Raw genomic sequence first — 27,750 nt, 5'->3', positions numbered from 1 at the left:
GAAACGTAGTGTTTTAACGGTTGTAGCTTCGATATACATACATCGAAATAACTACTCAACACGCATGCCTCGAAAATTGTTCGTTGCATAGGGAATAGAGTATCGTATCTCTAGGTTCCTTCTGACTACTGTTATATTCGGGTTACAGCGTGTAGAAATATACTTTTTAGGGATCCGTACTCAAAGGGTAAAAATGGGACGTTATTACTAAGAGCCTTCTGTCCGTCCATCTGTCTGTCTGTCTTTAGCGAGTATTTATTGTAGTATTTACTGTATCTCATGAACTATATATAGATTATTTATTTACTTTATTTCTGTGGCGCTATAAAAAGTAATAGATTTTACAAAACAGAATAAACGAAATATTTAAGGGGCTTCCAATACAATAGACATAATTTTTTTGCATAATATTACGGCCCATTTCGTGCGGGAGTTCGACTCGCACTTGGCCGATTTTTACGCTGTATTGTTCCCACTATGCGTTCTCACATACAAACATACATATAATACCTATACGTATAGTGCAAATGACTAAGACTTCTACCCCATTTCCAATGAAAGAGGGTGAACAAGGGCTCATACCCTAAATAAGAAACGCCCTAGAAAATTATATCGACCGCGATTGTATCTCTATTTCGTTTTTGTTTTGTATAATATTTTGTTTTTCATATGCAATCGTGTTTTCTAAGACGGTTAAGACCTTTTTTAGCTTCACGCTGTATCCCTCATGTAGCAGGGTGGGCAACGGGAACCGAGGGTTACGACATAAGGTTTTTCTATTTTACCATTTCAGGCTCAAAATGAAGACCAAACTAACATCAGTAACGTATTTGGGCTATACGGCGATGGATCGCCGATTCTCAATTTCAATGCTGCCTTGGTTGCTGAGGGAAATTAGAACTACTGGTATAAGGGAGAAGGTAATTTTTTAGCCTCACGCTTTGTAAACCTCTGCCGTCTCTGCAAACCTCTTTCGCCTGGTCCACTGTCATCAACCTCTTCATACTTGCCCTCTGGGGTATCCGCATGTTTTTGGCTTGACAGAAAAAGTAATTTGAAATTATATTTCGACACGCTTCTATAGCATTTCAGATATCCGATAAAGATAGCCATCTTCGGTACACATGTATGAGATATGAACCCCATAATGGCATGTTTGACTTTGGATCATATGTTTAATATTGTATTTTGATTTCAAAACATTGGGTGTGAAGTGGCGGAACTCAACCGCGTTTTGTATTATGACCAGAATGATAGGTGTAAATAATTCATTCTTCCGAGTGGGAATAGAACCCGCTACTGTCACACGAAGTTAGACGCTGTACCGGTGCACCAAGGCGTCTCAACGTACATGCTAAACAAAATATTTTTTAAAAAGATGTATCTTTTCTATGTATATTATAAATATTTAAGAGTGTTAAAAAATAATATAAATATTTTGCACAGTTAAGTGTCGCAGTAGAAGATGGCTGCCTCAAGGCGTATAATGGGAATTTCGAACCAATTATCGTTCATCGCTTAGTGGATATTTTGAGGTATGACTTTATTTTTTTTTATAGGAGGCAGAGAGAATTCAGTTCGGACTCACTATGTTTCCCTACTTTGCCTCCAATTGAAAGACTGCGAGTTTAAATGCGGAATTTAACGCCGTCTTTATTTAAAATTTTAATTGACACCGGAGTGTCTTAACTCTTAACACTAGGCAAAAGATAAAGCATGGCGGTGAACAGCCACACTCAACAGGCTATGTGGGATGGTTCCAGTATAGAAAATAGATTCTCTATGAATATCGTGCTATATGTGCGATAATATTTCGATTTTGTTATTTTTTGCTTTAGACAAGTATCGAAATGTCCCATTTATGTCGTTTAACCTCGGCCTAGATTTTAGTATGACCTAGGCTGAAGCTTAGTTGACATATCCATATATTATAAATCAAGCACACCTTTTAAATATGGAAAATATTCATATTAAATACGCATTATTTTCACTTAATAAGAAGAAAGTGCAATTTTAAATGCTATTGATGTGGGTTTGATTCCCACTCGGGGTAATGTACTCGTATTATTAAATATTTTCATATATTCCTTACTTTTACTTTACTTTACCAGGGCCAGCCAAGTCCCCGGTAGACCAAACGAGCTGTTCTACATACTCCTCAATGAGAAGGAAGCTCTTCTACAGTGTTATCTTTTTATGGCGAATACTGCAGTGGAGGTAAGTGATTCAAAGTTTTATATTTGGAGACGGTTTAGAATACCTTTTGCCTGCTGAATTTCCAGAATCAAATATCAAATTAAATAAGTATAGGTAAAACAGTTCTACTACAGTGGATTACATCGATACGATTAACATGATATAGTAAATAAAAAAAAAAAACAATTCGAACCTTTTTCCCGACTGCTAAGGTAGGGTTATGTTTTTCGCGCGTATGTATGTATTATGTATGTATGTAATATTCTTTATTACTTCATATCTCCAGAACCGCTTATTGAAGATAGGGTAATTGAGGATAATTGAGGTATCGTTAGATACGTATATCTCATTTCGCCGAATTTCTTGAGGCATTTAGTGGCGGAACTCAACGCCGCACTTTGCCGCGTTACCAGGGCGAAAAATGAAAATTAAATTTTCATTTTTCAATTCATTTCTCCGAGTGCAATCGAACCACAACTTGTCGCGCTTACTCGCTTGTGTCCCTGCGCCATGACGACGGTCTCTACCAATTACTCTTGTAACAAATTTCTTATATGGTAGAGATGGCTTATTTAAAAATATTATAAGGCTATTTTTAGAAAATATTTCTGCATCCAATCAATTTCCAGCTGACAGGTGCCACGCCCTAAAACATACATTTCGTTTTTTTATTAATTGGTTAGACAAATATTTACTATTACTTAGTAAAGTCATCTATCTCAAGGTGAACTAAAATTATAAAAAAATCGCATTTATGTAATATACATTCTTTCATATTAAAAGTACCTATAATTTTTTGAAATGAAATGAAATGAAGTAGAAATCGAAACCACAGCCTGTCGCGTTCACTCACAGGCGCACGCGTGCACTCCTGTACCACGACTAGCCTCATGACTATATTTCTGTATCAATATTATAAAACTGAAGTTTTTGTTTGGTTAAGCCCGCAAATCTCAGAAAATGTTGATATGAATTAGGCGGAATGTAAGTAAAAGAATGCTTTAACAGTTTTTTTCATTCTTCGTTTATTTCAAGTTAAACTATTTTTGATAGCAACGATTGTAGGTATACTTTCTTATCTTCACGCATTGCACTCATAAGTTATTTTATAAGCGTTTCATTTTAGGAAGTAAATAGCACGATAAGTCGACTCCAGTATCTAAGGATTGAGAGACGGTACGGTAACGTAATGCTGCACCTTATTTAACTATATTACCTGGAGTTATAAATCGAACTCAAAAGAGCTTTAGGTCAAATAAAAGAGCTCCCTATCATATGCCAAGACAAGTTCTGGTATGGACACAACAAGCGAAATATCCTATATGCTGCTATCCTAGCAGCATCAGACTTGGAGGTATTCAATGGCAGCAGAACTGATGTCAGATGGGCTGATGTGGTCCGAGACACTGGAAGTTCTCTACCCCACATAAGAGATATAGGATTGTAAGTCATGTACGTCAATTCTTGAATAGAGATCGAACTTACTACACTACTTTTTATAGTGCGCTGAGCCACTGCGACGACGACCTTAATCTATAAATATTATGTGAAACATTTTAAAATTAACATAAATTTTAAAACAATGTGCCATTCGTAACCTTATACGCTACCTTGAGTGCAGTTTAAAAATTGAACATATAATCAGTCCGACGCCAGATTGTAAACGTTACACTTGTCAAATAAATTAATTAATAACATATACAACATATATTATTAACCAATTATTTAATATTATAAAAAAATTGTGTGAAATTTCGAATTTTAAATAATAAATATCTATTATAATTGAATTGGATTTCGAATTTCGAACACTTTGGATATTTTTTAAAAATTAGAATTTAAATAATTGAATTGTTTGTGTGGTTGTTTGTGTTTATTATGGTGTAGTGTTTTTTTTATGTTTGTGTAATAGTTAATTAATGAGATTGACTCTTGGAATCTCGAGTATGGTGCCAAGTTTACGTCACACAATGTCAGTCTGGTTGTCACTGAGTGGTAGCACGGACGTGTCTACTTTATTATCAAACGCGGAATTTTGGTGCGGAACATTATTAATAATAATTGCTTGTGAAATGGACTTCTTATATTTTGAAATATTAAACACTATTTATTTTGATGATATGTTAAGTTCTTGAAATAAACACTGTGGTCTTACTGTGGTCCAAAATAACTATTTATTAGCACTTACTTCTGATAGATGGGTATTATTTGTTTTTGATTATTTTACTGTTGTACCTCGGTTTATTAGTGAAATAGTGACGTGCCAGTTATTCAATTATGTGTGCCTGAAAAATAAATAAATATATGTGTTAGTACAGTTATTGTTCGAGTGTTAAGTTAGACTGGATATTTAAAAAGTAAGTAATATATGTAGTTCTATGGTAAAGAATGATGGTTGATGAGGATGGTGGGTTCGATATTGAAAGTTTTTTGAGGCCAGTTGTGGCGCGTTGTGGGCTCTATTCCTACTCGAGGAAATGAAATATGTAAAATAGACATAATGAAATATCATGTTTTATTCAAAACTCTTAATTAACATTAGTGTGTGAAGGTTTAGTACAAAATACAATTAGATTTATTTATTTACAGTAGAAACCCGATTGGGTATTCATAAGATGATCCAAAATCCGGTTAGTCGAATGTATGAAGAAAAGCTGGTGTTCTATATATGATATGCAGAGTGTTTCTTTTTTGTAGCTTCACGCTGTATCCCGCACTTAGCAGGGTAGCCAGAGGAAACCCGAGAATCTAGTGTCAAGACACTTCATTTCCATTAAGTCACTTCCGTTTCCCAATTTCCACAGAATTCTCGAGGCATTGCATGTTGAGTGGTGGAGCTCAACGCCGCGCTTTGCCTGGTTAACCCTAGTGGAAATTTCCTCCTAGTGGAAATCGAACTCGGAATCGTCACGTTTACAATCGCTCAGTTGTACCGCTGTGCCTCAGCTCACTTTATAAGTACGGAATATTACCACATATTTATATTAAAACCTTCGATCTAGAAGTAAGAGATTGTTTATTTTCAAACAATATTTTACTTTTAGGTCACATTGGTTCTAACACATTGGAATTATCTGAACGAAATCGTCGTGGATTTCTTAGAAACATTGGCTAAGAGCCAACAGACGAAGCGATCGCACACTATGTTTTAAGGAAGTCTTAATATCCGTATGTTATTATAATTATTTGTTGAAAGTCAGTCCATTTTGACCAAAATAACTACGTAACCAAAGAAAATCTACTGGATTTTTTTGGCTTCACGTTTTTTCCGATATGCAGAATACTTCGTAAAGAGAAACTGGTGTTAATTTTAAGACACTCCCTTCTTCACTTTCCACCTGAATTTGAAACAATAGTTGATCAGTCCTAGTTTTTTGTCTTCAAAAAGTTACTAAATTACATGGTTACATGGTGTACACCATGTATATTTAATAAATTCAATCTAAGGTTAGAATTAAATGCTGTTGATGTTCAATGGAACTATAAGTTAATGACCGTCTATCGTAAAAGGAACAGCTGTTGAGTCTCAGCAGAACGGCCTTCCGAGCCGGTGCCAGTGGTAGCTTCCTGTAGGACCGACACTACTGCCATTTCTATGTCACTTGAGGATTCAAAAGTTCTTTAATTGGCCTAACGTTTAGAATTTTAATTCGATGCTTTTTTATATTACTAGAGGGAGGAATTGAAAAATAGTTTTGTTTGTTTTAGGTATATAGCGGGTCCCTCAAGATAATTCGTCCCCGCTTTCTTGCCAGTTTTAATTATTTCCTCCCAAGCAATCGAACTCATAACAGTCGTATTTGTTGTCGGCTATACCCCACTGCGATACAATGTCCTCAGATCTTCTGCTATTGATTATGATTTTCCTTACAATCAGTTACTAAAACAATTCCTTGACGTCAAAAGTAAAAAACAACTTACATTTAGTGACAAAAAGTTGTTTTTGCCAGACCACGTTTATTAATCATAATTCTTTACCACCACGTTTATCAATTAAAAGACAGAGGCGTCTTTTTTTCGTTTCGTTGTTTCGTTGAAATTTTGTCTGTGTTAGCTTCACGATGTATTCCGCAGTGGGAACCTGGGAACCTAGTTTTCATATGGTAAAAAATAACGAAAACATAAAAAAATTTATACCATGTCGCCTATCACTAACAAAGATCACTGATTACTATAATTGCCTACTGACCTTGTCACAATATTGATTGACTGACTATTTTCTGTCAAATTTTTTTTACATTGGTTCATGTTATTCTACTGTTATTCTGTTATTCTGAATTGCTTTCTTTCCATTATATTAACTTATACGTAGAGTATTAAGACTTTTCTTCTTCTTCTTCTTTTCTACACTTACCGGCCAATTTTGAAAATTATGTATAGAGTGGAGAAAATCAACGCCACTTGTGTTCTTCAGTGGCAGCATATTTTAATTATGTGAACGTTCCATATAAGATGATCTCGACCTTTGATTTTTATATTATGAAAAAATATTTTTTTTCTACTATTTTTTAGCACATCTTTAATTTTAAAGAGCCAGTAAAGTTGCGGTTTATCTGGTGATGAAGAAAATATTTTTACTAATATCCTTTTACTTTATATACAGGTTTAAATATAATATATAAATATATTTATAAATTACTCGTTTGTTTAAATTATGAGTCGTTTCTTGTAAACTGAAAGGAAAATACTAAACAATATAGTATTTGATAAAATTTATTGGTCGTTGAGGACAATTTGTTTTGTTAATTGCTTAAATTAATACTTAATAGAATAAACTATTAGAAATCTATTCTGATGTCGTCGGGGTACTTTTAGTTAATAGTGTTCTTGATGAGGGTAGATTTGAATTTATTTATTAAAAGTAATATTTACCTGTAGGTCAAAGGGAAATATTCTATTGTGTAGATTTTGATGCCAATGAAAATAATTCATTAATTTCTCCTAGTGGAAATCGAACCCAAAACCGTCGCCTTTACAGCCACATTACTGATTACATGACTGTCTCTGACATAATTAATTAAGTGATTAAAGTCCACCTTCCGCCAACCTTCGAGATGTTAAAAGTTTATTTACTTTTAAATTCAATGCCGATTTACAAATATAGAATAAATTAATTTATACGTTATATAAATAAAAAATACGTAAAAGAAGGACGCATCTTCCTGTTTTTGTAAAAAAAAAAAAAGAAAAACAATATATTTAAGACTATATTTTTAAAGTCAATAGTAAAGAAACAGTGTTTGTATATAAGTATATATAACAATTTCTTTTAAAAAAAATCAAGATAAGAAGTTTTGCTCACTAGTTAATTAACTTTATATGTGTTAGACGTGCGTGTGTCGTGTTGTTACACCTTTAATGGGGGTTTAGGGGTTTTATGATAATGTTTTTTTTTATTTAACATGTAGTGGTACTGTTTTGATAGCAAATGTGATGGTTCGATCCTTATTTGATATATTTTTTTGATTTTCCACTTTAAAGCAAAAACTAATAATTAACTTTAAGGCCGTCTTGGCAAAGGGGTACAAGGGTGTAACTATAACGAGATGGTAGTGAGTTCGATCCCACTCGAGGAAGTGAAATATACATAGGTATAGACTTATATAAATTATATGTAGGAACCATTAGGTCCAAAGGAAATCCAGGAGTTGTGGGTTCGACTCCACTTAGGTAGTAGTTGAATATATTTTTCATTTACATCATATTTCCCACTTCTTAAATTGAACACACTAACTGTTTAAACAGAAATTTGACAAAGAAAACAATTTTCATTGTAATATAATATAATGAATAATGACTAATAAAAATTTCCCTCGCATTTGGGGCGCCATCCCCTATAGTGCCGTCTCTTTCACACTGTATATACAAGAAAAGGATAGATATATAACTAATTGACATACTTTTCAAGGCAATCTATTAATGGAATTTATACGTTTTTGTTATTTTTAAATGAAATGACTATGAAAAGTGGTGTAAGTTACAAAATGTAAAACAAAGTCTTATACAGACAAATTTATTAATTATATATTTATAATAAAAAAAAATGATGTTAAGCTTGGCACAACCGTGCGATTGTATACGCGACAGGTTGTGGGTTCGATTCCCACTCGAGAAAATGAAATATTTAATATTATAATTTCTTCGCTCTGGACCACGCGCTTAAGACGCAATGCTTTCAGAATTTGAAGAAAAATGGCGAACGTAAATGTCTTAATGGGAACGCATAGATCGGGAAGGGTTTGCTCTAACTTTCCTGCCATATGCGGGATACAACGTGAAGCAAAAAAAAAGAATCCAGACATATCTAGCTTTAGCAATAGTCTGAAGTATTCGCAGTTGTTTATTGAATAGTGGCGTGTTTGTATTTCCAGAACATTCGAAGTCTGGGTCGTTCAACTTTGTTGTACTCATTGCACTACTAGTATCTAATGTCCTCTATGGCACCGTAGAAAATCTACAAAAACCGAGGTTTAAGTCCTGGATCGAATAATTGTTTTATTTTGTATTTACTTATCTACTGGTTCATTTTATGCATTTCATAAAGAAGGAATTAAACAACATTCTCGTTTCAATCTCTTAAGATAACGTGTTATAATTTGAACTTAGCTGGATATGAACCTGCGCTTGTTGGAAACCGTCCAAGCATTGTATAAAAAAAATATTGTGTGGAATAATACTTTTAAAAATTTAAAAATATTGTCATATGTACAAATTTGTGGAATGGTCAGCATAACCGAAGATATTACCCCGTTTGTCACTTTCCGCCCAATAAAAAAATATTTAACCCCAAACCCCAATGTTGGTGACCCCTTAAAAATATTTACTAAATTCTTCTCGCCGTTTTTACTTACGGATGGGCACGCAGACAATTCTTTTTTCAGTATCACACTGTATCCCGCACACAGCGGGAGTTAAGCAGAGGGAACCTGGGAACCTAGTGTTAAGACTCCGTTTCCATTAAGACACTTTCATTTCCCATTTTTCACCTAATTCAGAAGGCATGGCGTGTTGAGTACCCGAAATAACCGCCGCACGCCCACGCAGATTATATTTACTTCGACAACAATCAATTTGAACCAATAGTTCCTGAGATTAGCGCGTTCAATCGATTAAAATTCTTCAGCTTTTAAATATTCGTATAGATTTATACCGGCCTGCATACATATACAAACAAAACAAACAAACTAAAGGCAACACTAACAGTACATTCTGCCAAAATTTTCAATCTCAGGCGCTTTGCCAGACACCCTTGTACCTGACGCCCTCTCGTGCCCGAACACGTTGGACACACGTGGACAAATAAATTGCGAAACAAAATAGTATTCTGTCGATATCTAAATATCAAAAATAATGTTAAGACACTACGATCTCCAGTTTAGAGATTTAATCTCTCTGTGTAATAATAAAAGTAATTTCCCAGAATAGGGATCGAGCCGACGACCATCTCGTTTACAGTAAGAGTCTGTCGCACTGCGCCACGATGGCCTATTTATAGAAAATAATATAACGTGAACTAAAACGATTCGTACATTAATTTCACAGAAATTCGTTCCGTTACCTTTTCATGATTGGTTTAGAAAATTACATATATTTGTTTTATTAGTACTATTTCTTATACCGTCACTTAACACGCAATCTCTCGAAAATTTGGTGGTGCGTGTTTAATATTAGATTCCGTTTGCCTATCTTGCTGTATGCGGGATAAATAACATTTAAATGTTTTCTTAAGAAAAACAAGAACAAACGTAAACAACGAATTGTATATAAAAACTTCAAACAAAAAAAGTTGTTTTTGAATAAAAATAACCTTGACAGTATATTAATGAGACAAGCACTCATAGCCAAAGCGTATGATCGACGCGACAGGATGTGGGTTCGACTCCCTCGAGGGATTCAATTGTTTATATTTTCATTTCTTCGCTCTGGTAAAGCGAAAAAGCGAAAATCTTTCATTTACGACAAAACAATTATTTATATCAAGTGGGAATTGAACTCACTGCCCACGACGACTAATCAGTGAACCAATAGGTAATTCGTAAGAAAAAAATTAAACTTGAAACGTTTTTCCAGAAAACAACATGAACCCCCATCGCCCCCTTTTCGGCTCCCACTCTGACACTTCAGCTATAAACGTCAAACATTTGGTGAGGGCGTGATCTGAGACTAATAAATAGTTTACCTATTTACCCAATAATTACCTAAATTATCTAACAATTACCTATGTTACCTAATTATTACCTTATAGTTGTTTAATAATAATAATTAATAGTTAATGCTTCTTTTAGCGACAATTTGTAGATATTAATTTAGTTTATTTTTGTCTTTACTAACTTTAGTTCTGGATTTATACATAAATTATTGTGTTTTATTAAATATATGCCTATTTTTATTATTTATTCTGGATGAATGCTAGAATTTTAATTTCACCGAAAAAAATTACTATTTATATCAAGGAGTGAACAATCAAATGATTCCACATTTTCTTACACCTGGAATAGCAATTTTTATCCCAAATTTATATGGTACTAATATCCAAATATATTTTATGAAATAAAAAAATCTAATTCAGACGACAATTGTAACAGAGTCAAGCCAAAATGCGTCATAGTTTCTTAATTAAAATGTGTAAACACTCATCCCTTGTTTTCCTACCCTTATGGCTATAACTTTGCTTTGTGTTGGTACTTCTGTGTACCCTGCTACATGCGGGATAGAGCGTGAAGCTGCATTTTGGTTTTTTAATGAATATTATTAAATTATATATTTCTTGCTTAAATTATGTATTTCTTATATAGAGGTACGGCTACCTTAATATTAATAAATGGTGGGAAATTTCTGTATGTCTGTAATGATTGTGAACAAAAGGTTTTTTTAAAAAAACGTTCTTCATTTGTCAATGTCAAGGTCTTTTATAATTTTAAATATTGAATTTTCGTTTATTAAAATAAGTGATTGTTTAGTTAGTATTTCCATTATGGTTAAGAAAAGATTTGCATCGCACATTTAGTGCAATAATGACATACTTGCGATTTTTAAAAAAATTGCAAAAGTGAATAGTGTCTTCGCATATTTTGCACATATTTAATTAACGACGCGCACTTAGCCGGATTTTATAAATTTATAAAACTAAATACTTCTTCCATAACATACAACCAAAAAATGGTGGGATAATTCTAAACAAAAGATTAGGTCATATTTTAAATTAAAAAATCGTCAGGATACAGCGTAAATCATTTTAATTGTATAAAATGTCGTATATTCCCATTTAAACAAAAAATAGTGGGAAGATTCTACATGTCTTAATGATTCCGAACAAAAGGTTAGGTAATGTTAAAAAAAGAAAAAAAACGAAAAAAACGAAAGATTTTGACAAATATTTTATTTGTCAAAATCTTTTTAAAACTAAACAGATTTTGGATTAATTAAATAGGTCGGTACTACTACTATAGGATTTTGATTAAGCGTCGAAATTCATACAAAATGTATAAATGCTCGTATCTTTTTATTGCATTAACTTAAAAAAAAAAAGGTACGTAGATGATATTGCTATAATGTATAGGTAGCGGAAACTAACGCCGCAAGTTGTTATACCAAAGTAAGGAAACGTATTTTTTAAATATAAACATTTCCCACGATTAAAGCGACAATTTTCATATTATTCTTTAATTGCTATGTACATATATGTGTTTAATAATAAAAACGTCAACGAGACGCATTGGCTCTACATGCGGAAACAGTAGAGTGTAGGTTCGATTCCCATTTGAAAAAAGAAATGGTAAAACGTAACGCGGCGTTGAGTTTCGCCAATCACTTCACCTGTACTGCAGGAGTTACAATAATAATCATAATTGAAATATTATGTTTTGACGCCATTACGACGCAGTGGCATACTTGGCACCTATTAGGCGGAAATTGTATCTTTCATTGTCATATAACAGTGATAGATTACTTACAGCTGTACTTAGAGGTACTATTTAGTATTTTTATTTTGTTTTTTTTTTATTTCACGCTGTATCCCGCTATCCTGCATATCCCGCGGGTATGCAGAAGATACCAAGTGTAGAGCTACTTCATTCACTACGCACTGCCCAATTTTTGGAGACCTATAATTTATTTGTGACGTAGTGGGCCAGTGTCTGACTGAAAACTTAATACTTGTGGGTTCGATCTATACTCAGGGGAATAAGTTATTATCATTTCTTTAGTCTGGTTTGGTTAAGCGCGGCGTTAAGGTCCGCTACTCAATACGCCATGTTTGGAATTGGGATAAAAATATTTATCCTTGACTTTATTTTTTTTAGTCTCAAGCTGTATCCCGCGTATAGCAGGGTAGGCAGAGGGAACCTAGTGTTAAGATATGACGTTCGAATTAATACATGAACGTATAGAGTGACGAAACTCAACGCCGTGCTTCGCCTAGTTACCAGAGTGAAGAAATGAAAATATTAAATATTTCATTCCTCCTAATAGGAATTGAACTCACGATCGTTGCGTTTACAATTGCACGGCTGTACCACTGCGCCACGAAGACCCAGCAAAGAAACTCTCCACCTTTTAAATACAAGTATTGAAGTATAGATATAAACCTACGACCCCTCTAATAGACTTCACTTCGTGTCACAAAGAATCTATTTATTTATGTCTTAAACAACTCATTACAATAGTACGTCATCTGTTGACCCCAATGTTGTATCAAGGTTCAATTATATATAATGAAGCTACTTTAGGACTCGACTCGTATAGGAGTATAATAGATTTGTGTATACGAGTAAATGTCGGTAACTTTGCTTGTTGCAATGCATATATGTATTGTTTTGTTTGATTTACCTTCACGCTGTATACCGCACATAGCAGGATAGGCAGAGGGAACCTGGGAACCTAGTGTTAAGAAACTTCCGTTTCCTATTTTCCGCTGAAATTTTGTTTGTAAATTAATATTTTGTTTGGTTAATCGCCCTCATCTCATGAACTACTGCTTCGAATTTAAAAAATCTTTTTGCATTAGTTGTATTAGATAATTAATGTATCGAGGCAGGCTGTATATAGACTATATAAAATCACGTTAATAGTTACGATGTAATCCTCTATTTCCCGCACTTGGAGTGTGTCATGTGTCATACACAATTCGTTGTTGTTTCTTTATGCCAATATAGTCGACATATTCTAGGGGGGGCCTTGACTTTAACTTCAAATTATTATTTTTTTCTTAAAGTAATTCTTAATTTAAAAAAAAAATCTGGGATGGACACAAGACTATTTTGTGGTGGGCACAGTTCAGACCACGTCCCCCTCCCCCTTCCTACGCATATGGTTGCAGCCGGAGGTAAAAGTTAGTTTTATTTACATACGGACAGACGAAATCAAATAATAATTATATATATACAAATGTATACATCGTTTTGTATACGTCTAATTTATTCTGAGGTTACAGTTGGTATGTCAAGGATTGAGTTTTATTAGCGTTATATAATGTTTGACGCGTGTTTATTTCCTATTTTTTTTGTTTAGTTTCACGATGTATCCCGTATATGGAGGGGTAGGCAGAGGAAACGTAGTGTTAAGATACTCTGCTCTCTAATTTATACATTTCATTAAACATATAAACACAGATGAATTACAAAAAATTCACAATAGAAAAAATCTTAAAAATCTAAATATAGTAAGTATTTTTAAGATTTTTTTCAATTGTATCTTTTAATAATAACAGCACGTTCAATAACCTTTAACAATAAGTAAAAATAGAAGTAAAAATAATGAAATACTAATTACTGAACTGTAGAAAAAAGGTGACGTCTCTATGACGTAAAAGAATATACATGATGAGGTTGTGAGTTCAAGTATATTTTAGGAAAATGATTGTTATCTGTTCTAATTGAAACCATAGTGGCGCAGGGGCAGAAGCATGTGATTGTAAACGCGACAGGTGTGGGTTTTATTCTCGAAGGAATGAAAAATTCTATAAATATATGTATACACTTTCTTCGTTCTAGTAACAAGGAGTTCAAAACGAGGAGTTGAATTGCGTGCATGCAGCATTCTATCTGAATATGCTTATTATAAGGCTAAAGAAAACAAGTAATAGAATTTGTTCAACCTGGAAAAAGAATTATTTTCATTTGATATGAAAATTGATGTGAAAATTCAAATGATTAATTTGATTGAGTTCCTCACACGTAATATCTCTAAAATTCAACAGAAAACGGAGAACAGAGTGTCTATACACCAAAACTAAACTCATATGAGTATATCTACTTCATTATAGGTAACAGATCTGTTCACCCAAATGCGGGAGCCCTCTCCCGGGGCGCCCAGCCCCAAGGGCTCCACTGGTTCCCTAAACGTCACCAGAAACGCTGGATTCCAGCAGCAGAACGGTGCTGAACATCTGCCTTGGAGTAATCCTGGGATCACTTTACCTGGGAACTGTAATTCCAATTTGTAAGTATAATTTATATGTTTTTATAGCGTCACGTTGTATCCTGGCTCCTTATCCTATATCAGGATAGGCTAGAACTTAATGTTAAGACAGTCTGTTCCCCGCGCATTCCACAATTTTCAAAATATTGCATAATGAGTGATAGGGGGAAGAGAATTCGGCGGAAAGTATAGAATGGAGTGTCTTAACACTACGTTCCCTCTGCCTACCCTGTGTACCCTACCGTGTGCGGGATACAGCCTGAAACTGAAAAATAATTAACTTCTCAATGCGCGGTGCTTCTCAGTGCCTTTAGTGGGGCGAAAGTTTACAACGGAGTGTCTTGACACTACGTTCCCTTTGTATACGCTTCTATGCAGGATGCAATATGAGGCCGAAAAAATACATATTTTAGTTGACTGATCATATTATCATAGTATGTACTTACATGCTTCGCCTAGCCCGATAAATAGGACACATGTGCTAATTGAAAATGCGAATAACAATCAATGACAATTATTAATAACGTGACCAATTCGTGTCCATTAAAACTGAATGTATGTAACATACATACATATTTATGTAAACAAGACAATAAAAAGGAATAACAACTCTTAACTTTGTATAGGAACGTGACAAAATTTGCATTAAATTGTGTTTTCCTTTTACATTTGTACGATGTATATTTAATTATTTCTCGTAGGAATTTTGAGAAAGCCTACATTCACCAAGGAACGTGTATGACAAATTTCAACGTTCCATGCCGTAGTTAAATTTCCTTAAAATAGGTTAAAAGTAAGGAATAGAGTGTCTTTAAAGAATAATCTCTTACTCTCCTTTATGAAAAATATATGTGGAGTCAAAAAAAAGATTAGTTAGGAATTTCGGTAACATTAAATTTTCTCAGCCCTTACAAAAAATATATATTTTTTATTTGTATTTTATTTAAATTTGTATATTTTTCAGAGCAAATGAAACGGCGTTAGTGCGAACTGTCAGCAATGCATCTGCTTTAACATCTCTATGTGCAGATCTATCTCCTTCTGATTCACATTTTTTTGAAGTAAGTAATAATTTTATTTTTTTTCGATACGATCCCAAATCGGAGAGAATGACAACAAGGTTTCTTTTTTGCATTTCTCCGCTTTGATAAACAAAAAACGATGCCTTGAAAATTGGTCGCTGCATTGGAAACGGACTGTCATAACACTAAATCTTGCTATATGCGGGATACAGCGTGAAGCTAAAAAATACAAAATAATATTTAAATTTCTAACAAATATGTTCCTATTGCAGGTGTTATATATAGGCAAAGTTCGTATATCTCAAAGGAAGGTTCCAGAATCCCTCATAGATGATGCTCTTAAGAAATTCGCTCAGCATGAAGCAGAAAAAATCAAGAATCAAAGACGCCACAGCTTGTTATCTTCTACAGTATGTATAAATTACGATATACTTTAAAGATCTCAGGGACGCCAATTATAGCTTAAGCGATATTATTTATGTGTAACAGTATGCATTCAAAAAGATCCTACTTTGACCAGTAGCTGATGCAAGTCTTAGAAATATTTTCTTTTCATCTTTCAGATATCTCAAGACAGCAACGATTCAGATCACAAGGCATCACCAGAAAAATCTATAGAGAAATTTATGCAAAAACAAGTCACACTAATCCCAAGTACTACTCCGTTAGCACCGGACAAAAGTAACGCTTGGAAAAGTGCTGAAAACCTCCAAAAAACAGAAAACAATGAAATCGATAAGGAATTTGAGATGTTTACAAAAGAAAGGGCGGAAATTAAAAATCCTTTGCCTTTAGAACCTACAGTATTAGTTATTAATATGTCTAAAAATAATCTAGGGACTGTAACAGAAGATGAAGAAAAACACGAAGAAAATAAAGATAAAACAGAAGATATGAAAGAAATTAACATTGAAAATAAAAATCCTTTTCAAATACCCACAGATAAAGAAAAAAATATTGATCCTTTACTAAACATTTCTAATAAAGCTAAAAATAATGGTAATGAAGAATTTAAAAGTCTGGACTCAATAAAAAATTCTGCTAACAAATCTAAAAATCTAGATTTTAACGAAATAACAAGGAAACCTAATGATGATGATAAAAAAGAAATGGATAAACCCTTTCTAAGAGATCGATCAGCGTCTATAGGGACTTTAAGTTTAAAGACGCCCTTAGCACATTTAATTGGTGAACAAAATAGGACAATGCTTTTTCAGGTATTTATGTTTAGTTACTTTAGTATTTTTCAGTATCACACATCGAATTCTGCCACATTCCGTCGAATTCTGGTAGTAAATGGCGGAACTTAACGCCACTGGCCACAAGTAGAAATAAAATTATTTTCTTTATTAAGTATCCTATCATAGAAATGTTTCATGAACTTTTTTGTTTCATTCACTCATTCATTCGCTCATTAGACACTATTTACAAACTTATGACGTCACCAGGTTGGTCGTTCAGAACTCCGTCTAATAAGTCCAGACAGAAAGCAAATTCTTTTACATCGTGCCTTCAAGGATGTAGCGAGTTGCGTTCTCGGCAAGGCGAACAAGGAACACTTCGGTTTTATATGCAGGGAGACTAATGATTATGCGTGCTACGTGTTTAAATGTGAGAGTGATTCGATTGCGACCGAAGTCGTTAATGGTATGTAAACTAGATGAGTTTTAATTATGTTAATTAAAATAAAATATTATTTATAATGCATTTTTATGTAAGTAATATATTTTTTCTTTTTCTTTTTATTTTTTTTTCCTTTTATAATCATGTATACTGTGTTTGCCAAAGAAGAGAACATAGTTTAACACTTAATTCTCAAGTTTCGCCCGCACTCATCACCACGGGGGAACCACCACCAACCTCAACCAACCAACCACCACCTCAGCGGGGAAATTAATTATTTATATTTAGTGGATATCCAACCTACAAACCTTGCGTCACTTATCTCACTATACAATGGCCTCGGGCATTATTTTTTATGACAATTGTTTAACAGACTATTAATTCAATAAGTTTCTCTCCTAGCATAAAATAAATTATTAAGAAAAAATGCGCGATTAAAAAGAAATACTAAAACTTTTTTTATTTTATAACAAATTTTAATAAACATTTTTATTGTATTCCAGCCATAAAACAAGCTTTCGTAGCTCACGCAGATTTACTAAAGAAATCTCGGGATAAATCTCCGAATTTGACTTGCGAACATTGTCCCATGCTGTGGTACCATAGATTGTGTCATGACATTGAAGGTAATAAATAAAAGTTTTAAAGTATTTAATTTTCATTTCTTAATTCAATCGTATATAATAATAATATTGGTATATTTGTCGTACAATATTTCAAGGCCCATTTTGTTGGTAAATGGCTATATACTAAATTTCCAGGCATGAATGAGAAAAAAATCCACGCGTTCATACTTCGTCGTATAGAATCTTTACCCGAAGACGAACAAGATTTAATAATAACTAAATATCAGGGTGGAACTAATCATATATATGAGGTAAATATAACCTTAATATGTAAAGAGAAAAAAGTGTCGAATCCAGAAGTATATTTAAATTTAATTTAGTTATATTAAACTAAAATTTTATTAATTTTAATTCTTTTAAGTAAATACTTAAAAATAACTCAATTAAATAACACATTTTATCAAAAATCTTCGTTTATCTAGGTAAGTGAACATAATGCGTTCCTAATGATGCTTCTAAGAGCACACTGTGAGGCAAAACAACAAAGACACGTACACGATACTGCGGAAAATAGGTAAGTACTTAATAGTAATAAGGTAGGCGAGTTGTCGCTGCTCTGAAGTTAGCTGTAGATAGTTGCGTAGATTTTAGAAGTTTCCTTTTATTCTCGAATAAACAATGCACAAGAAATCAGAAAACCTAACATCAGGGTGGCCACGAATCGTTGACCGTACTATACCTATTTCTTAATAATGTTAAGATCCTCCACTCTACATTTACTGCTTTTAAGCCGCTTTTTCCGCAGCTATTTGTTTTACCGGAGGGGGAAATTAAATGTTATTTATATATTGGAAATTATTAAATATTCAAATTAATTTCTCCATTTTGGTATTACAAAACCTAGTGTTGAGTTCCGTTATTTAATATACAATGTCCTTGTATATTACGTGAAATTAAAAATATGGTGTCTGAACACTACATTCTCTCCGCTTACTACGCAATATAAGAACATTAGAATTTTAAAATCTTTGAAACAAACAAATAAATAGAATAAAGTTGATAATCTTCAAACGGCGTAACATGTTCTCCTGAATTATGGCTAAACTTTTCAAATACAAATAGCTGTATCAAAATCGGACCATCAGTTCGTAAGCTACGATGCCACAGACAGACATACAGACATAGACACATCAAACTTATTTCCCCTTAACCCCCTTCTGTTTGCGTCGGACGTTAAACAGATTTTAATATATTGCTAATATTTCAGATCAGAATTCCTCAATCAATATTTGGGTGGAAGTACGATATTTATGAAGGCCAAGCGATCATTGTCGAGTGGTTTCGATCATTTGTTGAAACGAAGACAGAGTAAGGATGACGTCACACTTCATGTTAAAAAGGTATAAAATCTGTTTTGTTATTTAAAAAATTCAGTAAATATTATTAAAATAATATTTTGTACTAGAGACCAGTTTTGGCGCAGGGGCTTAAGCGACTGTGACGTGATTCCCAGTCGAGGAAATGAAATATTTACGCAGTGACTTCTGAGTTCTGTAGTAGGAAACGGACTAGGTTTCCAGGTTCCCTTTGCCTACCCTGCAATATAGCAGGGTTAGGAGATACAGGGTAAAGTAAACAAAAAATATATATTTTTCCAGGAAACGACCCCCATACCACATGTGAACGAAGCCTTGTCTGATAACAATTCGGATCTCTTATCACCATCCACACCAGAAGCTCAAAGATGTAGATCAGTGCCTACTTATACAGGTTAGTTATTTGTTTTATTTGAGTTGCAATTAGCTTTACTATAAGAGCGATAGTTATAGCTTCGATATCTTTTCGGGGGAATGAACAAAATCTTCAACTTTGTAATATCAAATTTTGCAACGGAAGAAATTATTTGGTATTAATTTCATACTTTTATTTATTTCCTTATTTTTGTAGACTAAAAATAAATATCTCTATTCACAGAACAGCCTCCATCACCAAAGAATAATAACATACCACTAGAAGAACCAACTGAAGAAATTAAAGAAGAATCTGCTAATTCTCCTATGATGGACATGTAAATATGTTTTTCTTCAAATATATTTTTTTAAATTTCAGGTTAGAGAAGAAGAAATTTATACCAGAAACAGAATAGATAAGATGTTTATTACAAATATACACTAACATAAATTGTATTAATTTCTTTTTTAATAGCAAACAGCATTGCAAATAATCATTTTTCAACATATTTTTTTTTGTTAAAAATTATTGTCCTGTATGTACTCGAATGTATATTTTCTTTATATACATAGTTACTTCGACATTTTCTAACTAAAAGTCACATATTCCAATACTGCTATATCCAAAGTTTTTAATACAATACAGAAAATTCTATTTCTATACCTAATATTTATTCCAGATTCTTAAAAGTAGGCGATTCAAGAGCAGCTCATACGGAAAGTGGAAATGAATCGGATGCAACATGGCGTCAAGCTATATATGAAAAAGTCATACAGCCTGGTAAAGACGAAGGTAATATTTAAATATTTTTTAGCTCTGTGCATATTTGTTTACAGATTAAAAAAATATAATTATATAAACAAAAAAACTACGTATGACGTTAAATGTTAGCAAAAAAATAAAAGATAGTTTGAGTTTTTCTTTATAATATATTGGGCAAATTGATCTGATTTACTAGAATCTTTATATGAATGAAAATTGTAATGATTTTGTATAGTTTGGATAGAATATGAAAATATTTTCAAGTCACGTTTGCGTCGCTAGAAATAAATAATAAAAAAACACAACTTTTACAGGTGATCTAACCCAAAAAGACCTTCTAGGTCATCCTTTAGAACCTAAAGGTAAACGTTCCAAGGAACAACTGAAGCAGCTGTGGAAAATGGCAATCGACCAAACTATATTATTGGTGCGAATGGAGAAAGAAAATGCAAGATTGAAGGGTAAATATGTTTTTTTTTCATGAAAGTTTTTTTCTTAATTATAAAGAAGAAGTTACACGCTTAATTATTTGAACACCAAATAATTTACCACCAATTCAATAAAGTTAATATCTCATACATTAACTGATTCTGAACTTTCCTTTTATACCAGAAAGAGAAGAATCATCAGCAGTGAGAAGAATAAAACTGGAGTACACAGAACTAAGTGGTAAAACATCCACATCGGCGATGTGGGAGGGACTGTTAGCGGGAGAGAGAGTGAGGAGAGTGCGTGTGGACCCACACATGCTCACGCAGGCTGTTAGACAGGGTAGGGAGTTCACATTCATACTTAACATAATTCATATACCAATTATGGCAATGCTTTTAGTATATTAAGTATTACCATGAATAAGTCAGTAAAAAAAGTATACAAAGTTTCATTTCTCTCTGCCTACCCTGCTATTGTACCCTTAATATCTACATGCATATATAATTTTCAGGAGTACCCCGCATGTCCCGTGGAGCAGTATGGTACTTCCTAGCAGAACAAGCATGTCACAGGATCGCACCACCAGATGTAAAGCAATTCCCACATTATAACACCCCATACAGAACACTGCTAGCAGGTTTGACGAAACATCAACACGCAATTTTGATCGATTTGGGTAAGATTTTGAAATAATTATTATAGAGGGGCCTCTACTTTGCTCTTAATATTATAAAAATAAAAGTTTGTGAGAATGGATGTTGTTATACTGGCACGATATTATATAGATTTAACACCCGATATATTGATTAAGATAAAGATTTTGTATAATTTAGTAATAATGTAATTATAACTAAGCGAAGCTAGGTGCGAAGCGAGCTAAGTGAGCGAAGTCGCTTGTCAGTCGCCATAATATTATGTACAATTTTTTTATTTTCGTTTTCTCCTAGGACGTACATTTCCAAAGCATTCTTACTTCGCATCAGCATTAGGACCAGGACAATTGGCCTTATATAATATACTAAAGGCATATTCTTTACTAGACCCCGATGTTGGATATTGTCAAGGATTGAGTTTTGTGGCGGGTGTTTTGTTACTTCACGTGAGTAGAATTAATTTTATAGCTTCACGCTGTATTCTGCATATAAATCCTGATATGTAGAGGAAATCGGAGAACAGTTTCTGTCTTTTTTCTTTTCTTATTTTTCTCTCTAATCTATTATTTTGCACAACTCTTTACAACATAATATGTTTTAATTTTTAGATGGAAGAAGCTGAAGCGTTCACTTTATTGAGACATCTTATGTTTAGACGAGGTATTAGAAAACAATATTTGCCAGATATGAGCGCTTTACAAGTGCAGGTAAGAGGTCACTAAACTAATACAAAGATAGTCCGAATCCCTTGATAATGTTGATAAAATATTAAATATTTGTAACTAATACTTTTTCCAAAAAAAAAAAATATTTTGTTATATAATTTACTAGTCACCTAATATTTAAACATCCCACCTCTTCCAGCTCTACCAACTGTCCCGCCTGTTACGCGACCACGAACCGGAGTTGCATAGTAAATTGGAATCGTTAGACATATCACCGGCGTTGTACGCCGCGCCGTGGATGTTAACCATGTTTACCAGTCAGTTCCCCTTGGGCTTTGTGGTGAGAGTCTTTGGTAAGTGCACGTTCTATATTTTATCAATAAAATGAAACTATATTTAAATTAGGTTACTGCTTTTTAGTGTAAAGAAATTGTATTTATTTAACTATATTTTGGTTTGTTTGGACTGGTCAAACTATATTCTTTATTAAACTCCGTTCTATATTAAGTCACTTCTGTTCCCTTCCTGCTGAATTGTTAAGTTCTTGTGTCTGAACACCTGGCCTTGGCTCATTAACAAACCAATAAATTGAAAATATTTCAATACCTCTTGTTTGAATCGAACCCACAATTGTCGCGTTTACAGTCGCATACTTGTGGCCATGCGCCACGACGTCATCGATTCCTTTTTTATTATTCCCTTTTATCAGAAAAACATAAAACATGCTTAATTAATCATCCTTTTTCCAGATCTAATGTTTCTAGAGTCGTTCGACATAGTGTTCTCCGTCTCACTCGCTCTCCTCTCCATACACAAAGATGGCTTAATGTTATGCGAGAGTTGCGAAGAAGCTGCCGAATATTTGAAGCATAAGTTACCGGATGTGGATGAGATTGCTTGCAATAAGGTCATGAAAATGGTTAGTTTGTTTTATATTATATTTATTATTAGCTTTACCACTGAAGAGTATATAAGGTAGCCATGTGGAAACTAAAGCTAAGCTTTTCTTAGGTATAACATTAGATGCTAAGTTACAATGGGGTCCGCATATAGAAACTTTATCTGGTAGACTTAGTTCGGCAGCGTATGCTGTCCGCAAGATTCGTCAACTGACCGATGTTGACACCGCGCGTTTAGTATACTTCAGCTATTTTCATAGCATTATGTCTTACGGCCTATTACTTTGGGGTAGTGCCGCTGACATAGATACCATTTTTGTGCTCCAAAAACGGGCTGTCCGAGCAGTCTATAAAATGGGTCCACGGGAGTCACTAAGAAATAAATTCAAAGACTTTAACATCCTCACACTACACTCCCAATATATTTACGACTAGCGGACGCGCGCAGCTTCGCTTGCGTATTTAAGGGTGAATTCTAATAACCCATGAAACATGTGTTCAATGAAAAATTTTTAAGTGTCTAAATTTCAAATTTTATAAAAATCGGTGGCGACTTAAAGATTTTTCCATACAAACTTTCAACCCCTTATTTGCAGTCTTAGGGGGTGAATTCTAGAAAACCATGAAAGATGTGTTTAATTATATACGTTTAAGAGTCTGAATTTCAAATTTTATAAAAATTGGTGAGACGATTTAAAAAAAAACCTATACAAACTTTCAACCCCTTATTTGCACCCTTAGGGGAAGAATTCTAAAAAACGATGAAACACGTGTTCAATTAAATACTTTTAAAAATCTAAATTTCAAATTTTATAAAAATCGGTGCCGATTTAATTTTTTTTCCATACTAACTTTCAACCCCTATTTCACCCCTTCAGGGTTAAAATTTTTCAAAATCCCTTCTTAGTGGATGTCCAGATTACAAAAGTAAACATCTGTCCAAATTTAACGTTTCTACGCACAGCGGTTACGGCTGTGCGTGCGTCTTACCTCAGTCAGTGAGGACAAGTCCTTTTATATATATAGATAACTTAGTATATGTGCATAAAAATATTAATAAATTTAATAAAAACAGTGACCTCCATCAACATAATTTAAGAAATAAAAATAAGCTTGCTGTGCCCTTCTCTAGGCTCCATAAAGTGTCTCACTCATTCGTAGGTCAAAGTATACACTTTTATAACAAACTTCCAAACGACATGGTTAATTTATCACTGAACAAATTTAAAAAAGTGGTAAAGCACAGGCTCTGCCAAAAAGCATATTACTCTGTTAAAGATTATGTTCGCGATAAAGATGTTTGGAAATGAGTTGCTCTATTTCTAAGTTAAAATTGTTAATTGTAATTTGTAACAAATGTTGGCATTTAAAAAGAGTGGCCATGAGTTTCTTTGCCTGTATCTTCTCATGAGCTCAACCATTTGAACGGGCTTTTTTCAAGTCAAAATTGCACATTTTTTTTGTTATTTTTAATTTGCATTTTTTTTTCTACTTTATGACTTGTCCAAGTAAATGTTAAGCATTTTTATGGAATAAAGATATTTTGACTTTGACTTTGACTTGACTTTGACTAAGACATTGCGTTCCCCATTAAGACACTTGTGTTCCCTACATTCCATAGTAATCTGGTGTCATTGCGTGCTCAGTAGCGGAACTCAACGCGGGCCTTTCCCTTGTTACCAAAGCGAGGAAATAGTATCGACTATTGCCGCTTTTATGGTCGCACGCTTATGCCACTGCGCCACAGCGGCCTCAGTGCTTGAAATAGTACATGATATAACAGGACTTGTATCTAAAATTATCTTATCTAGACCAGTCATTGGATTTTTTTTTATAATTTCCTTTTCTTTCATCAGATCACAAAATTAGATATTAGTAAGCAATTGACAGAATACGCAGTAGAATACAGCGTTCTGAGAGAGGAAATGCCAAGACTGGCGACATTAACCGAACAAAATAAAATGCTTTTGGAAGAAACTAGCAAGATGAGTTCTGAACTTGACGTAAGTTGTTTATTTGACTTTAAGAATATATCACTTTATTCATAAATATATATGGAAAAGGATTGGAGCCCATATCTATTAAAGTCTTATAAAATTGGCTTATTGCTATTCTTATACAAACGTAAACACAAACACTTGTTAATAGATAACGTATCCAAATTTAATCATTTGAACTATACAATAGATTACATATGAATAATACAACACATCTTTCTTTCCTCAGTCGGCCATGGACGCTATAGAAAATTACCAAAAAACTCAATCTCGCCTCGAAACCCATAACAAAATGATGGAACAACATCTAACGTTACTCAGCCGTTACATTTCAACTCAACACAAAGAATTACCCATCGAAGTAAAGAAGATCATACAAAACTATAACAAACGTTTATCATTTGGTACCAAAATAATAACTAAATTAACATCAAATGAAGATGAAGAAGACACGAAGAAGTACAGACAAGGCTTGAGCACACCAAATTTATTTTCCAAAACGTCAAAAGAAGATATACTTAACGCTATAAATAATAGAAACGAAGATAGAAAACATTTTATGATGAAGAAATCACAATCAGTTCATTCTGGTTTGATAGCGAATAAGCATTTCCCATTGAAAGTTCTAGAAGAACAGCCCAAAGATATTAGACGTGATAGCCTCAGAATTGAGAATTTGGCCAATGATAACATAAGAGATTTAGGTAGAAAACAATCCAACCTCGTTTCTAGAACACACGAGCAAATACAACAAGAGAGGCTGTTCGAGCAACAATTAAAACACGATTTTGATGAAAATCTCAAGAAATTAGACGAAACTTTGACCAAAAAACTGTCACCGAAATCGTATTTGGACGATTTGGCCATTTTTCAGAGTAAAAAATCGATGTCTTTGAATTTGGGTACTAATGATAAGGGCAGTGATAGTGGGTTCGTTACCCCATTGAGTCCTAAGGACAGTAAATATAATGACAATAATTCGTGTATATCACATCCATTGAGTGATTGCGATGTTGATATCAAATTTGATGGACAGCTCACTAAGTTGAAACAAATTAGGCCTTTGAAACATAATTAACTAATTACCTTTATTACCAACTGATAAACAAGTTTATTTTGTGATATTTTTTAATCTGTAATATGATTTAAGAAGTTAGTTTTGGACTAAAGTTTTTAGTGAAAAATAACAAAAGAAATAGAGTTAAACTATGTTTTTTTCCCAATTTATGTTGATATCCATACAGTTACATATAATTAATGAATTTCACAAATTTTGCTATAACCAATATATTTAAAAAAAAAAACATTAATTATAGGAGAAGGTTCAAAAACTGAAATTTTTACATATTTTTAATCTGTACTTAAAAATTGTATCCATTTATTTATATCTGTTACGTATTTAATTTTCTTTTGTTGTATTTAAAAAAAATATTTTTGAAAACTACATTAGTGAAAAATAAATATGAATCGTTATATACTAGCTTATAAGATACTAGACTAAAATATAATATAAAGTTATATAATAAATGCTATGTACAAATAACACCAAATCGCCTCCACGCCATTAAGTATTAGGATGTTACTTAAAGAAATTTAAATATTAGTTATATAGTAGGTGAATATGAAAAAGTTGGGTAAATTTTGAATAATTTTAGATATTTTTTCATAAAACTTATAGAAGTTTATAACAGCGTGATTTAAGCCTGATAACATTTAGGCTGGCGTAGCGGTCACTTTCCCACTTGTGGAAATGTTTTTTTTATATTTTTACTTTCTGGTTCTGGTAACGAACTGCCTTCTCGGGACAAAGCATAAAGCTTCGTAAAAATTTAAAATTGAGGGATATTTTTCAAAATTTACACCAACTTTTCAAAACATTGTGTGTTCTAGACCTCTAGTTGATATCATAGAAATAAATATTATACATATATAATATTTGTGTTCATATTCATAAATATATAAGATAAAAATTGTAGGCATATTTAAAATACATAAATATAAGACAAAACGCGGCGTGAAGGTTTGCAGTCCATCACTTAATGTCTCTAAAATGAACATTGAAGATTGTTAACGGAGTGTCTTAACACTACATTCTTTCTGCCTTCCCTGGGAATGATATAAAAAATATAATTGTATTATAGAAAGCTTATGTGCTCATATTCCTCTTAAATTATTATAATAAAACAAGGCCTTTTTTTCACATAATATCAACGTGATTTAATCAATTGTTATTGAAATTTGTACTTTACGTTTTTTTTTAAATTAACAGTATAATGACAAGTATCTTCTATTTTTTTTGTTATAGCGGTAAAAGAAATACATAATCTGTAAAAGTTTCATCGGTGCACTATCAGGGTTCATGAGATAGAGCTTAGTGACAGACGGACAGACAGCGAAATCTTCGTAATAGAGTATTTGATGACTTTGACGCCCTTTGATGCCGAAACTTAAAAAAAAACTTCTATATTATAATGTTATTTTAAAGTGAGATTTAGATATATTATATCGGGTTATATAATTTAGCTATTATAATAATAATAATTGTATAGAAACGTGATATTGTGGTAAATAAATGGTTTAAATACATGTATTTAGATTTATTATGAATAAATATATTTTTTTAAGGGTGCCATCCATGAACACAGCGATGTTGACGGTATTATTATATGTAATAGATGTTGGAGAGTTATGTACTATTTTTTTTTCAAAATACTGCCTGGTGGGGATCGAACTCACAACCATGAAGCTTGGACTAAGGAGGTGCCTTAAATACAGATACAGCGTGGA

At 33.1% G+C, this 27,750-nt stretch overlaps 1 protein-coding gene across 4 annotated transcripts in view; it reads left to right on the top strand.

Moving 5' to 3' along the window:
* Positions 1 to 27,549, top strand: part of plx (PTB_TBC1D1_like and TBC domain-containing protein plx) — a 28,959-nt gene extending 1,410 nt beyond the window's left edge. For 2 of the 4 annotated variants that reach the window (XM_085204102.1, XM_085204103.1), the window contains exons 2-25: positions 794 to 920; positions 1,447 to 1,535; positions 2,112 to 2,217; positions 14,459 to 14,634; positions 15,578 to 15,674; positions 15,908 to 16,045; positions 16,199 to 16,852; positions 17,084 to 17,282; positions 17,762 to 17,884; positions 18,020 to 18,135; positions 18,307 to 18,398; positions 19,092 to 19,224; positions 19,483 to 19,594; positions 19,799 to 19,892; positions 20,235 to 20,347; positions 20,632 to 20,778; positions 20,930 to 21,088; positions 21,261 to 21,425; positions 21,697 to 21,848; positions 22,011 to 22,109; positions 22,267 to 22,420; positions 22,817 to 22,986; positions 24,823 to 24,969; positions 25,193 to 27,549. In XM_085204102.1, coding sequence (XP_085060228.1) covers positions 801 to 920; positions 1,447 to 1,535; positions 2,112 to 2,217; positions 14,459 to 14,634; positions 15,578 to 15,674; positions 15,908 to 16,045; positions 16,199 to 16,852; positions 17,084 to 17,282; positions 17,762 to 17,884; positions 18,020 to 18,135; positions 18,307 to 18,398; positions 19,092 to 19,224; positions 19,483 to 19,594; positions 19,799 to 19,892; positions 20,235 to 20,347; positions 20,632 to 20,778; positions 20,930 to 21,088; positions 21,261 to 21,425; positions 21,697 to 21,848; positions 22,011 to 22,109; positions 22,267 to 22,420; positions 22,817 to 22,986; positions 24,823 to 24,969; positions 25,193 to 26,041 — 4,404 coding nt within the window. In that variant the 5' untranslated portion in view covers positions 794 to 800 and the 3' untranslated portion in view covers positions 26,042 to 27,549. Of the gene's footprint in view, positions 1 to 793; positions 921 to 1,446; positions 1,536 to 2,111; positions 2,218 to 4,164; positions 4,554 to 10,266; positions 10,341 to 14,458; positions 14,635 to 15,577; positions 15,675 to 15,907; positions 16,046 to 16,198; positions 16,853 to 17,083; positions 17,283 to 17,761; positions 17,885 to 18,019; positions 18,136 to 18,306; positions 18,399 to 19,091; positions 19,225 to 19,482; positions 19,595 to 19,798; positions 19,893 to 20,234; positions 20,348 to 20,631; positions 20,779 to 20,929; positions 21,089 to 21,260; positions 21,426 to 21,696; positions 21,849 to 22,010; positions 22,110 to 22,266; positions 22,421 to 22,816; positions 22,987 to 24,822; positions 24,970 to 25,192 lie in introns of those variants that run through there. The other 2 variants (XM_085204104.1, XM_085204105.1) reach the window with 2 other exon arrangements.
* The last annotated feature ends 201 nt before the right edge of the window (positions 27,550 to 27,750 follow it).

The sequence above is a fragment of the Heliconius melpomene genome, chromosome 20, assembly GCF_056956725.1.
Source record: "Heliconius melpomene rosina isolate 202511_hmr_F chromosome 20, ASM5695672v1, whole genome shotgun sequence".
Taxonomy (NCBI): domain Eukaryota; kingdom Metazoa; phylum Arthropoda; class Insecta; order Lepidoptera; family Nymphalidae; genus Heliconius; species Heliconius melpomene.
This window is presented reverse-complemented; position numbering and strand designations above follow the sequence as displayed.